Source organism: Erigeron canadensis, chromosome 5 (assembly GCF_010389155.1).
Source record: "Erigeron canadensis isolate Cc75 chromosome 5, C_canadensis_v1, whole genome shotgun sequence".
NCBI lineage: Eukaryota > Viridiplantae > Streptophyta > Magnoliopsida > Asterales > Asteraceae > Erigeron > Erigeron canadensis.
In genome coordinates this window covers 44,875,139-44,890,028 of record NC_057765.1, presented here as the reverse complement: position 1 = coordinate 44,890,028, position 14,890 = coordinate 44,875,139, and the positions used below count along the sequence as shown (strand labels likewise).

Genomic DNA, 14,890 nt, shown 5'->3' with positions numbered 1-14,890 from the left:
ATGATGTGGACCCATAACAAAAATATGTTTATTTTCGATCACATGTCTTATGATAATTAGATAACAATTATGATTATTTTCATATTCTTTGATAACAATTAAGACTCTTGATTTAAGTGACAATTGTCACTTTAAAAAAATTAGAAAAATCTGGTTAAAAATAAATATAAATTAAATATTTAGGACTAAAAAATGTAAATTATTGATTGAAAATAAAAAAATATAAATTAATGAGACATTTTCTATAAATTAATATAAATACTAATATAATAATATATATTTGGATAATGATTATTATGATTTTTAATTTATAGTTAATTTAAATGATGACATAAGGTAGAATCAATTTGTCAAATTTGAATGATTTGATTGGTTAATAAGTAATCAGGTCAACTGTATTATTGTATATATTAAGATTAAGATTAAGATAAGATTAAGATATTAGTATTATTTTTTTGCTTAAGTCGAGTTATTAATATTGTTATTAGCTAGAGACAAGTGATGTGTCATAGTATGAGACTGACTTTGGATCACGTTTTGGGATTAGGGGATCAAAAGGAGTATTTTAATAAACTAGTCTAGGGATATTTTCTTTTTTTACGGAGTGAATTAAAATTTGAAGGATAAGACTAATGGTCTTTAGTCATAAAAGCTAGCAGTCACAATTTGTCATTTGTTTTGTAGTGGTCACTAAATAAATTGTGACCGGCGCTGGTCATCGGCGATATCTTGAGGACATTTTTACGAGTTTTACTGTAATTAAGTTCCCACGTAAAATAGAGTACACACTATATATAACATTTCGCATATAATTAGTTACATGCATTATTATGGCGGGCACTAGCTTGTCCCTTGATATTATTATTGCTATCATTAAATATGATTGTTTATTGAATTAATTACCTTTGAATTATTATGATTATTATACTCGTATGCATGTACGTATATATATAGTGAAACGGAGGTACCGTGAAGTCAAATATGGAGAGCATCAAGTGAAAGCAACTGCAGCCATTCAGCAACGACAACATGTTGACAATCAGGACTGGCGCCATCCACCAACGGTTCCCTCTATACAGGTCGGTCAACAACAGCCGCCATTCATTAGTTAGTGATATATAGTCATGTATTTTTGTTTTATAACTAGCTAATGAATTAATGAACGAAGTGCATGCATGCAGGTTAACAGAGGTGGCAGTAGTAGTAGTGCTGATCAACACCGTATTAGTGAAGTGAGAAGCATTACGGAGATGGACTACCGGCGGCGGCCTTATCTTTTTGAACAACAAGAAGATCCTCGTAGTCATTTTAACCACAACTACTACCTTGATCAACCAGCCAGTTACCATCACCCGCCGCCTCCTGATGATCACCACTCATCACGCCAGTTAACACCTCAATTTTACTACAATAATTACAATGGTGGTTATGGAAGATATGGAGGTAATTTTCTTGCAATACCACCGACGGCGGCCGAGCAGGGGATTGTTAAGGTTGATTACGACAATTTCCCAAACCAAAGTTATGCAGGATGCACCGTCTGGTGATATATGATTCAAGAACCAAAGTTATGACCATGCAATTAATTCAAAAAGGTCGAGTTTTCACACTTATAGTACGTTTTGCTGTTTTGTAGCGTGACTTTTAATTACCCTGATGGATGGATATATGAACATATGCAATGTGATTTTGAGCATCTGATATGCCAAAAAGTCACATTTAATTTTTTTAAGTTTATAATTGATCGTGTAAACGTACGTACGTACTGGATCTTTTGAAAACACAAATTAATTTGCAATGGACCGTCCATGTGAAGATTAATTAACAGATATATCCTGTAGCTTAATACCTTGTTTTCATCACTTAATTTGAACATGAAACAACCTAGCTAGCAAGATACAACAGATTGAATAAAGTCCTCAATTGACCCTTTTTGAATGAGATCTTCAATTGCCTATATGCAAATTAAAATCCCGACACAAAACAGTTTGTGGCACGAATGAGAATATAAAAGGGGTTGATAATCAGCAAGTTCCTTGTCTGGAGTATCATTTACCACACTGATACTCCTATTGACATATTCTACTTGGCATTGGAAGAGAGATGCAAATAAAAAGGGACGAATTAAACGATGCAAAAATATATATGTACGAGTACAGTACATACTTAAGATTTATTAATATATATTGAAGCAATTAACTCATGTTAAGGCTTATGTAACATGAATCTATTGAAAACGCAAATTTGCAGTGGACCGTCCACGTGCAAGTTAATCGAAGGTCTATATGTTCTAACATTGTTTTCATTGCTCAACCTGAACACGAAGCAACCTATCAAAAGCGCAGAGAATGTCTTCAGTTGCCTATATGCAAAATCTCGGCCTAAACAGATTCGCGGTCCTCCCTGTGTACGTGTATATGAACAAGATAAATCAAAAGTGTAGATCGATCACTACGTACAATGATAATGAGCAATCAACGTGTTCAAGCTGAAAACTAAAATTGTTCGTACTAACCTGAAAAGCTGTAAATTTATAGGGGCTCTCTGGATGGAAGCAACCATCTTGATCAAGCCATCTTTCCGGTTTAAACTCAAGTGCGTCATCACCCCATATGAACTTCATTTTTCCCATTGCATATGGCAGGTAAAGCACATTGTCCCCTTTTTGTACATTATAACCATCCGGTAGAACATCATCTGAAAAGCATGTCTTTACATCCTACATACATATATTATTTGTTATCTCAGCATTATTGTTAGTAAATTAATTGTAGTTCCAAATCATTTATATGTGTGTGTGCGTATATATGGATCTAAAGACTCATCTTGGCCTTTTGGCGGGTTTAGGATGATCAATAAGCCAATATTATTTGGTAAACAGGATTGAAGTATATAACTAATTAATTAATTAAGTTTTAAGAAATTAAGATTGCATACCAATGGCAATGGAGGATAGAGCCTGATCGTCTCTGACAAAGCCGCATGAAGATATTGCATCTTCTCAAGCGCAGCCTCACTCACACGAGCATCAAAATCCGCAATATTTGTGATCTCTTCTTCTTCATCCATGTTTACAGCTGCTGTTTTAATATCTCTAGCAACCTTTTCTTGAATTTCAGGATGTTTGCAAAGCATGTAAATGAACCAAACCATAGCAATAGCTATAGGATCTTTACCGGCTAGCACGTAGTTTAGTATTATATCTCGTAAGTACTTTGGATCTTGCTCGTTGCTCTCCACAAACGTTGATAGAATGTCGTTCTTCTTCATCAACTGTACATGATCCAGTTCCACAAATTAAAACTAGCTAGCAATTGGGTTCTTAATTAATGACTGAAATATATATATAAAAAAAAAGTACTGTAGATAGCAAGTAGGTACGTGGTTCATTTTCTATCTAGCTAGTATTAAACGTACAGTCATCATGTATATATGTGATTTTCAAGTAGTACGTGTATTAAGGCTAGGCAAAGAAAATATACAACTTAATTACCGAAGTAGTACTACTTTCATCTTTCAAGTTATGCGTTTGCTGAATCTTAAGCTGGATGACCTTGTAAACAAACTCATCAATCACTTTCATATTTCGAGTTAACTCGGCCTCAGAGCCAATATTCAAAAACTTCTTGATTTTCCATGTTATGTCAACAAGTCTACGAATTATCAAAGTGTTGGCATCATCAAAAGCACGAGTGAACTTAGCGCTTTCTTCCGTCGAATTGCTCATGTTGTCAAGATCAACTCCAAAAGCAACTTTAAATAACGAATCCATTGTTGCCTTCATCAACAAATCCTGTATACATATATATACACATATGCATATTAATTGTAAAATGCCAACAATAATCAAATATTGATATATACAACCCAAGTACATTTATATCGACAGTTTGGTTGGTATTTGCTGCTTCCGACAATATGTTCCGAAGTTTGAATGTGTTGTTTCTGAAGATTTCGCTGCTATAATCTTTCAAGACTTTTGAAGCCAACACATGACTTGTTATCTTTCTTTGCTCTCGCCATTGGTCCCCATCGACTGCAAATATTCCATCACCCAATAGATCCTTCATGATGTCACAAAAATGCTTTCCCTGCAATTAATTAATATATGTTTTCTCACAATTAGTTAGGAGAGAAATTTTAAAAAAATTAGGGACTGGCCGGCATATATATATATATCAATCTAAGAGATCCAAATATGGGACAACTGATAGGTCATGGGTTCAAGTCTCACTTATTTTGCTTTATAGAAAAAATAAATAAACAAAAACATGAGATTCTATATATCAAGGCAAGGACATATATATAAATATATATGCACTTACTTTGCCATAGTTTTTGAAGTTGGTCTTGAGGATATACTCCACATTCTTAGGATCACTAGTAAGGACCTGGCGTTGGAAAGGGATAGCAATTCTATAAGTTTTGTATTTTGCCGCGAGATCCGTCAAGAAATGATGCCCCGTGTTATAGTTGATGAGTACACCAAGTAGAGTGGCACCAGTGGGATGATACTTCTTCTTCTTCCCATGGTGATTAGTCTTTTGTCGATCATAGATATAATAATAATAATAATAAAGCAAACCAAGAACCAGAAATAAAGTGGATATGAGTATTGAATTTGAAACAATGTCCATGAAAGCTGCCGTTGTCATAAGTTAATGAGAGGGAATATATGTGTTCTTTTTAATATATGTTGTTGTGGATGATGAAGGTACCTGCAGTGATTGGTACTTATATTTATATATAGTGATAGTACGTAATTATTAATTGCAACCTTGGTGATCGTTTTAGTATCGAACCCCGTATCCCGACCAGCATTTTTAATAATTTGACCAGGCAGATTTTGCAGCGAGCCTCGCTGCAAAAACCTATGCCACGTCGGCATTCCATTAAGCCGCTTTAAATGTTTGACCGACTGTTACTCGACTTATTGCAGCGAGGGTCGCTGCAATAAGTTAACCGGAGCACCTTTTTAAAAACCGATCCACCCATCCATCTATTACATCATTTTCCTTCCTCCACCCTTCCATATCTAACATTTTCTTACACTTTTTTCTTCCGATTTTGTTTAACAAAATTTAACAAATCCATCCACCAAAACACCAATCCGGGTATCACGACAACGACAGGATCATCACCCCCGCCAGCCACCACCGGGCAGTACCGCCAGCCGCCGCCGCCGTCCACCGCCACCGCAGTACCGCCAGTGTCGGGATTATCCTCGTACCGCCAGTGTCGGGATTATCCTCCCCCAAATTCCGGCCGTTCGTCCTCCCCCAAATTTTCCGGCCATTTCAAATTCTGATATGTATTTTATGCTTTTCCCAATATCCAAACCATTATTTTTTAGTATCTAGACCACTACTAGTTTTTGCAGCGACCCTCACTGCAAAAAATAAAAAAATGCGGGCCTCCATGGTATGTTAGTATAGTTTTTGTATATATATTTGTTTTGTTAATTTGTTAGGATTATTAGTTGTTTATAGGATTTTAATAGGTTTGTTAGTATATTGGTATGTTATTATTAGTTTTGTTAGTTTTGTTAATTAGTTAGTTTTGTTAAAATATAGTATGTTAGTATAGTTTTTGTATATTTATTAGTTTTGTTAGGATTATTAGTTATTTATAGGATTTTAATAGGTTTGTTAGTATAGTTAGTTTTGATTTGTTGATAATTTAGTGATTTGTTAGGAGCCACGAATTTGTTTTGTTAGTGATTTGTTAGAATATATATCATTAAATGCAAAATTACGTTGATTAAAATTTGTTAAAAAATTGATTAAAATAAATATGCAAGATTATGTAAAAATTTTGATTAAATAAACTACTTAAGACGTAATAAAATTTAGTTCAACAAAAATATACATAAAAATTAATTATAAAAATTAAGTTCAAAAGATGACGTATAAAAAATTAAGTTAAAAAGTTAATATATTGATTTGTCAGAATATTTTAGTCATTAGTGTTAGGTGTTTTACTTTTTGGTTAGAATATTGACAAATTAAAAATGACGTAGATTAAAATTTGTTAAAAAATTGATTAAAATAAGTAGCCAAGATTATGTTAAAAATATATGTATTGAACTAAATATACAAAATTATGTAAAAATTTGAATTAAAAATTTTGATTAAATAAACTACTTAAGACGTATTAAAAATTACTATAAAGTTAAATTTAAAAGTATAAAAGTAAATTTATATTGTATAAACGGAGTTCTAAAAATTATTATCAAGTAAAAAAATATATATAAAAGTAATTAAATTTGTGATAATTTTGTTATATGATTTGTATTTTGCAAAAAACGTATAATATGATTTGTATTTTGCAGTATAGATGGCGACTTACCATGGTAGTGATGGCGGCAATGAAGACCCACGTCGACCATGGTGGAAGATTACATGGGGCTGCAAAGGCAGCGGCGGTAAGGAATTTGGTTTTTTTATAATTCATATTTTAATTTAATATTTTTTTACTAACTTGTCTTTTTAGAATTTGGTTCTTTATAATTCATATTTTAATTTAATATTTTTTTACTAACTTGTTTTTTTAATTTTTGTTAGCCCCACGAAAGGGAAAGGGGAGGGGGCCCTGTCAGAATTTAAATCTGGAGGCCGAGTTCGCAAAAAAAGGTCGTCTGTCGATCGACTTTGACACGAGCAACTTAAAAACGTGGCAGGCGATCGCCCAAATTCTTCTATGTATAAGAGCCTCATTGGCACATTGGTCCGCCACATCCCTCAGACATACTACTCCTGGGACCATGTGCCTGCTGAAAGAAAGGAGTTTATCATCCCGAATCTGAACGTAAAATATTATTAATTTTTAACTTCTTCTTTGATGTTTGTATCAATTTTTAATTTCGTTAACTTTTACTTTTATAAATTGCAGACTCGGTTCAAATTGGACCACTTTATTCAGATTCCTAACCCCGAGGATCCTATCAGGCGGGGGTTCAGGCTGTGTGTTGATAGGGACTGCTCAGATCAGTATCGGCTCCGAAAGAGCCAGTTCAAGAGAGCCCACTTTTCCAAAAAGGGGGGCCTGGATGCAGTTCCCCAGTTGGAACAGGCTGTTCCTCCAGAGGGTATGTCACAGGAGGACTGGAGAGCTTTGTTGGGTATTACCAGAGGGAGGACCGGGTGAAGCAGTCGGCGAGAAACAGCACGAACAAGGGCAAGCAAGTTCTTGCGGAGACCCATGGTCGTAAGTCTTACTCTCAGTACGTCCACCAGGAGAAGGTTAGTTATGAATTATATATGTATTAAATATATATACTTGTGTTTAAAAGTATAAGTTTAATAATGTATATTTCTTATATTAAATATAAATACTTGTGTTTAAAAGTATAAATTAAAGAATGTATATGTCTTATGATAAATTGATGTGTTTACAGGTTGAAAAAAACAAGGACGTGGACTTGGTGGATTTGTTTGAGATTAAACACAAGAAGAAGAAGGATAAACAATGAGAACACCCGATGGCTGAAGAAATACATGTATGTGTCTCTCTTTAGAATTTTATATTTTTTAGTATTAAATGTTAATTAATCAACCTTATGTATAATGTAACGTTTTTTACAGTCTCAGCTCAAGAAGAAGAAGGAGGAGGCTGAACAGGACCCCGTTCCAACACCAGATCCTGACATTGTCATGGATGTACGGGGACCCCGGGCGGGGCATCGTCGAGGCTGTAACACCCCAACAAGGCGGAAACTTGAGGCATTAGTAGAAAAGCTCAGCGTGACATGGAAATTAAGTAGAGGTGCTAAATGCATTCAAGGATTGAGTAATCCATACATAATTCAAGTATAATTACAAGTTACGGATCAAATAATGCACAAGGAGCACAACACCATCAATAGTTTACAAAAGAGATAGTCCAAATGATGGCTAACGATCCTAGGCATAACCCATAAACGGGTGCAATGAATCACGGATCCACAAAGTCCAAGCTCAATCCTATCACATGCAATTCAATCATCCATCACGTCTTTGATTCACTTGATTACCTGGAAAGCGTACTAAAAAGCGTCAACATAAAGTTGGTGAGTTCGTAGGTTTTGACTATAAGAAACAAGTGTCGGGATAATAACCGTTTAACCTTGATATGAACATAATTATATCATTAAATTATCATAAAACCTTGAAACCTTGATTTGGATCGATAAACGATCACACAACCTTGAAACCTTGATTGGGTCATTAAATGATCTCATGATTGGGATCGTTAAACGATCACCAAGCCTTGAAACCTTGATTGGATCATTTAATGAACCCCATAACTTGATACAAACATATACAATCACACAACCTTGATTCACAATTCAAACGAACACATAACCTTGATACACTAGCCAAACAATCATATAACCTTGATTCATGATTCAAACGAGCATATAACCTTGATAAACTAGCCAAACAACCACACAACCTTGATGACATACATAAAGGAACATATAACGATCAAACTAAACTATGAACACGATGTACACTTTTCACCCCAAAATCATGTAAAGAAAGGGGCTATGAACTCACCTTGGTTTCCAAGCAACAATAACGAGTTAACAAAGGGTTATTAACGCTCACCGACCGCTACGAGTCCACAACCTATGAATGTATATCATAATATCATCAAAGTCAACTCTATAACCCTAAACAAGTTGATTTAGTAAGTTTAAACCGAGTCACAAACCCACAAACGCTTAAACAACTTTTCCGAGTAAGAACAAGACACTTTGACAAGACATTTTTAGAAATGGAAATGGATATACTTCAAAAGGATTATACCATGAGAAAGTAGACTCTCCCACGATTTCAACGATAGGTCATACGTCCAAAACAGACTTACGGATCAAAAGATATATGTATATAGTTTGAGTTAAAATCTCAAATTTTGGTTCCAAAACTGACTCACGACTTTGAACGAATGGTTTGTCTTGTGTAGAGCACCAATAAGGTCAAAAGAGGACATTTCGGAAAGGTCGGGACGATCCTAGGATAACTAAAGTCGAGCTAGGAAATGTTTTAATAAATAAAGGCACCAACTGCGCCGCAGTAACAGACTGCGCAGCAGTGTTTCTTCACTGCGCCGCAGTCAAGGATCCTGCCCAGCCACTGCGCCGCATCCTGGAATTACTGCCCAACAAGCCCAGGTCTGCACCTGGTCGACCAGCAGCCCCCAAATGAGCCAAACACTACCCCAAGACCTTCAAAACCGACCCATGAACCCCCAAAACTAACACTCAACCTCAAATTCGACATTGTGAAGCTCAAACACACATAAATGGACGTGGGTAAACATTTCCCAACCCACAATTTCATTCCATAACATCAATTAGATGTTGATTTTCGGCCAAGACTTCACCAAGAACACCAAAACCCTAAATCGACCTAAACCAATTTTTGAAGGGAAAAAGACTCACTTAAGTTATACACAAGTATTCTTAGACATGGTTGGGCATAACCCACTTCATCATTTCGACCCATTATCAAATTAACAAGAAAAATTTGTTTTTGACCCATTTATCAACAAGAACCCTAATTCGACTTTTGGCTCAATTCGTGACCCGGAAACACTTGAATATGATTAGAAACATGATTATAAACATGTAATGGTGAATATGAGATAGTTTTAACTTACCAAATCTTCTACCAAAGTGTCAAACCGAAAATGACCCGAATTGGATGATTTCTTGCACTTATAAACCCAAATTTTGATATGTTGATAAGATGATGATATAGATGAATAACCCTAACAAAATCTTGTTTGAAACATTTAATTTGATGTATTAATTTTAGAGAGAAGGAGGAGAGTGCAAGAGAGTTAAATGCTCTTGCATTTAATAGAGAGAAAGAGATAAGGAAAATGAATGAATGAGAGGGAGAGAGGTGTAAGATTTTGGTTGGGTCATGGGTATGGGTCTAGGATATGGGTTGACCCATGGATAGTTCATTTACTTAATCAATCTAGTTACACCACAAGTTAGCAATCGACCGTTACATTAACGACCATTCGATTTCATAAAACACCTTGAATATTATGTAAACACAACTTGATTAAAAATGATCATTATATATATATATATATATATAATGTATATTCACCTTGAACACAATTAAATCATAGCCAAACTCGATCATATATAAAGTAAATGATCATTATTAATCAAATGTACACAAAACTAACGGGTCAACAAAAGTCAAATTTCTCGAATGTTACAGAGGCGTAGGGCGGGTCATCAGGCAGATGGGTACCGAGGCATATGACTATACGCATCTTACCCAGGGACAGCCACGTGCATCATTCGACTTGAACAATGACCCACCTCAGCCTAGCCAGACGTCCTCCTTATTTGAGGAATTATTTAACTATTCTAGTTATGCACAGGCTCCTTTTCCTCCTCAGCCGTCCCAGCAGTTGCCCACAGCCCCTCAATACTCAGGCGGATCGTATCATGTCAATTTGGATGACGATGATGATGATGATGAGAGCGATGATGCTCATCATTAGTATTTTGTGGTTATAAACAATATATTTTTTATCGTATGAATTATGTTTGTGGTGTATATGTGCTTATCTTTTCAGATGTGCTGGTGATGATGGTCATAATAAACGAAAAAAACGTAAAAAAAATATGCCTAGTCTATATAAATAAATACGTCAACTATTATTAGTAATAGAATACGTCAACGATATCTAGTACTTATAAAAACAAAAACATCAAAGATAGCTATAGAATACGTCAACTATTATTAGTAATCATTATAACAAATATAAGTAAAAAAATACATCAACGATATCTAGTACTTATAATAACAAAAATTACATACGTTAAAGAGTTACAAACAACCAATTATACGATATAAATAAACTATTCAAGGATCTCATATCCCGTAGGTGCCTTATTAGCTTGAATGTGTCTGTGGTACTCAGTCAAACGGTCTCTGTACTTCGGATGTGTTACCCAGGCCTGCGATGCAGGTTTATCATGTCCCCAAGCTGAGGTGTAAGGCATTGGGTAGTCCTTATCTAAAAAAAACCGTAACAAAATGTGTCGACCCCGATACCAGGGCAATGCATATCGGGTCATCTGCGTATAGCTCGCCTGGCCCCTTCCAAAAAGGAAAACATGTGATGTTCTCCTCTAAACTTAAACAGATAATTATTACCCCCAACGCATTAGACAGAAGCATAGCGCAATATGGATTCATCATCCAGTAATCGTGTGGGCGACCATTTGGATAAGACATTGATAGCAAAGTGTGTATGTGTTTAGCGTCACCAGCGAATGCACCCTCATAGTATCCGCGCTTGGACTCATACTCCTCTAGCATTAGTTTGCGAATCCACTCGAATTTTGCTCGTTTTCACCCAAAGCAACAGCCAGTGCCCGAAACCCACAGTTACCATCAGACTGTACATTTTTTATATTGACAACGTATCTTTGAAAGAACTTAGGGAGCTGGCCTAGGTAATGACTCATGTCAAACGATGTTGACTCACTCGGGAAAAAGTTGTGTGTAAACGGTTCAGGGTTGTTATGCGGATTTTGTGTATTCTGTGTAATGGGTTTCGAGAATAATTGATCAACAAAGCTATATGTTTCTTCTTGCGTTTGGTTATTCTGGTCTCCGAAATAACTTTGTGTGTCTGCGAAACGTGAATCGCTACCCACATACGAACTATGTCTGCCACTTTGTCCCCAGTATAGTTTGTTATAAGGTTCGCCAAAGGAATCTGTATTTCCCGGGATGTTAAACTCGTAACCCACATACCCACTCTGCCTACCACTTTGACCCCATAATACTTTGTTATATGGTTCGTCTACATTGTCTGGCACATTCATTGATAGGCCCACATAATTACTTTGTCTCCCAATCTGACCCCATTCGGGCTGGCTTTCAGTTTCATTGAAGAAACGTGATGGTGTTTTCGCGAAAAAAGAACTGGTGCCCACATAATCACTCTGTCTCCGACTTTCAGGTGATTGTGGTTGGCTTTCAGTTTCATTGAAGAAACGTGATGGTGTTTCCGCGAAAAAAGAACTGGTGCCCACATAATCACTCTGTCTCCGACTTTCAGGTGATTGTGGTTGACTATCCGTTTCTTCGAAAAAACGTGATTGGGTGCTCACGTATTCACTGTGTCTCGCATATTGGCCTTCTCCAAATGCACATGACGGCTGCGAAAATTGATCGGAGAATTGAACCGACCTGGATTTTTGAAGACCGGAGGGTGCTGTGTTTGTCGCTGGTCTGTTATGTTCGGGCGCCTGCAAAAAAAAAAATTTTAATAACAGATTACACTTACAAGTATACTAACAAATAGGGGGCAATTACAAAAAAAAAAAAAAATTCAATTAATTAAATGTAGTTCGAATTATGATCCGACATACTTGAGGTATATTTTTCTTTGACCCGATTGGTCTTCCACGTTTATTTTTAATAACAGAAGGGTCCTTGATTTTCGTTCTCCCCGGATAGACGATGTCTTTTAATTTAGAAATCCAATTTTTGCGATTTGACTTCGGTTGATCCTTAAACTGGACTTTAACATCCTCTACTAATTGTTCGATAGCTTCGTCATCGTCAGAGTCTTTTCGATGATCGTTGTCCGGAAGGCATGTCGACGGTGTCAGGTCTAGCTTTCTCCAAAAGTCATTTATGGTATGCACCTCAACACGTTTGTCTACATTTTTGACGAATACTAATTACAATATTTGTGCATTTACAAAACAAAAAAAAAAGCAATTGCCTATATTTCAATAAACTTACTGCAATGCATGTACGCAGCTAGACGGCAGGCACATGGAAGGCCACAGCTAGTCCACACCTTACACCCGCATTTTCTCAAGTCTTTTCCGATCTCATTTTTTAATCGTTTAATTTCATCGACCATTATATCAAGAGCTGTCACAGATACAACACAAAGCAGGTCTTTCAAACATGGGTAGTTGTGTTTACCAGCTCTATAAATCCTGCTTTCTTCCAGTTGGCCCTTGATTTCTGTATCTTGTCCGAGGAGGACATCATTAACACATTGAATTATTCTTTGAAATGTACATCTCCCCTGTAACTCGGACTTGAGGAGTGAATGCTCAGCCTCAACTCTGTTGGTAGTGTAGTTACGGTAGTTGAGGTGCTGATCCACCCAAAAGGACACAAACTTTTCCTTGTACGGGGAAAGCCACTCCTTCTGCAGGTACTTGTAAACCTCTGTCAATTTAAAGTTTGATTAGCTTGTGTAGGTATATGTGATTTACCAAAAATTAGAAGAAAAAAAAACTTCAAAAGCACTTCACTTACTGTCTAAACGGGGACCCATCTTCTCTTTTAAATATGATAAATTGTTGGTGTACTCTTCTAGTGTGCGGGACTCGTAAAGTTTTTTCCACCATCCGTAAAAAGTCCCCCATTTCCCTTCCCCTTTTAACGATGGCATGCTAAATTTGTCTATGTTCCTCCATATGTGCACTCTACACAGTAAATGGTATGCTTCAGGCATAACGGTTTTGCATGCTTTCATTAGCGCCAGATCCCGGTCTGTGAGTACGACACGCACAGCAAAGCCTTCACCTAACGTCGACTTCAAACACTCCAACACCCATCTATAATTATGCTCTTGTTCGCTTATGATAAACGCATATGATATGCTAAAGGTCCTGTTTGTTGGAGTGACACCAACGATCTCGACCAATGGCATGTTGTACATATTAGTTTTGTACGTGGCGTCTATTTGGATAACATATGGAAATGCACGCCACAACTTAAATGATGTCGGATGTATAAAAAACAGATTCTCCAACCGACCAGATACACTGTTTGTTGTATGATAATACAAGTAATTATGCTCCTTAAGCAAACCGAACATAACCTGTTTCGTTTGAACAATATGGCGTACATATGTCGTTTCAGATACTCTATCATAGTAAATAAATAAAAAGATATGTAAATTTGATATAATATACCTGCATTGGAGTGTTCCCATGTTTTTCGGCAGACTTCTTCCGCATAGCTTTTTGGAAATTGTAAATGTCATCACTTCGGGTCAAGTTTCCTGGAAATTTTTCTTTCAATAGCTTTAACATCCTACGGGGCGTACTACCACGATGATATTCTTCTTCCAGAAACAATCTCTCCTCTTCAGTCAACCTTCTTGCGTACGCGTAACCCTCCAGATTCTCAGCTGGATAGTGATTATGTGTGTCGTCTACAACGGTTATCCTCCAACCATCATCAGTCAAACGACCGATTAATCTAAAGGGGCACTGACATTTAAGTGTCTTTTTAACGAGCTCGCCTATCCTATCATCCATTTTCCCAGAAAGATTACAAACTATCGTCACTTTATTTTTTACACCAGCTAAGTTGGAATTTGTTCGTCGTTTGATTAACATATAACCAAGCTGCAATCCTGTACTTTTGGCCCAGTTGAACAATTCTTCGTGTGAATCGAACACCTAAATTAGTTTTTTTTTAAATATTCTAATGATATTTGCCTAAATTAGTTTTTTTTAACAAATTATCATTAATTTGTATACTAATAAATATCTAACATTTTAAAATTGCAATAAATTTAACATCCTAACACAAATTAAATAGTACTAAAATATAAATATTTTAATGATATTTGCATAAATTAGTTTTTTTTAATAAAAATTATCATTAATTTGTATACTAATAAATATCTAACATTTTAAAATTGCAATATCTAACATTTTAAAATTGCAATAAATTTAACATCCTAACACAAATTAAATAGTACTAAAATATAAATATTCTAATGATATTTGCTTAAATTAGTTTTTTTTTTTAAATTATCATTAATTTGTATACTAATAAATATCTAACATTTTAAATATGCAATATCTAACATTTTAAAATTGCAA

General features: G+C 35.6%; 1 protein-coding gene across 1 annotated transcript; it reads right to left on the bottom strand.

The window, feature by feature from the left end:
- Positions 1 to 2,104: 2,104 nt before the first annotated feature.
- Positions 2,105 to 4,694, bottom strand: LOC122600208 (cytochrome P450 704C1-like). Its single transcript, XM_043772885.1, has 6 exons — positions 4,326 to 4,694; positions 3,876 to 4,091; positions 3,494 to 3,793; positions 2,938 to 3,273; positions 2,516 to 2,719; positions 2,105 to 2,403 (listed from the first exon to the last, which is right to left on the bottom strand). Exons 1-6 carry the CDS (start codon positions 4,653 to 4,655, stop codon positions 2,206 to 2,208), a joined length of 1,584 nt encoding a protein of 527 aa, XP_043628820.1. The 5' UTR covers positions 4,656 to 4,694; the 3' UTR covers positions 2,105 to 2,205.
- Positions 4,695 to 14,890: the final 10,196 nt, after the last annotated feature.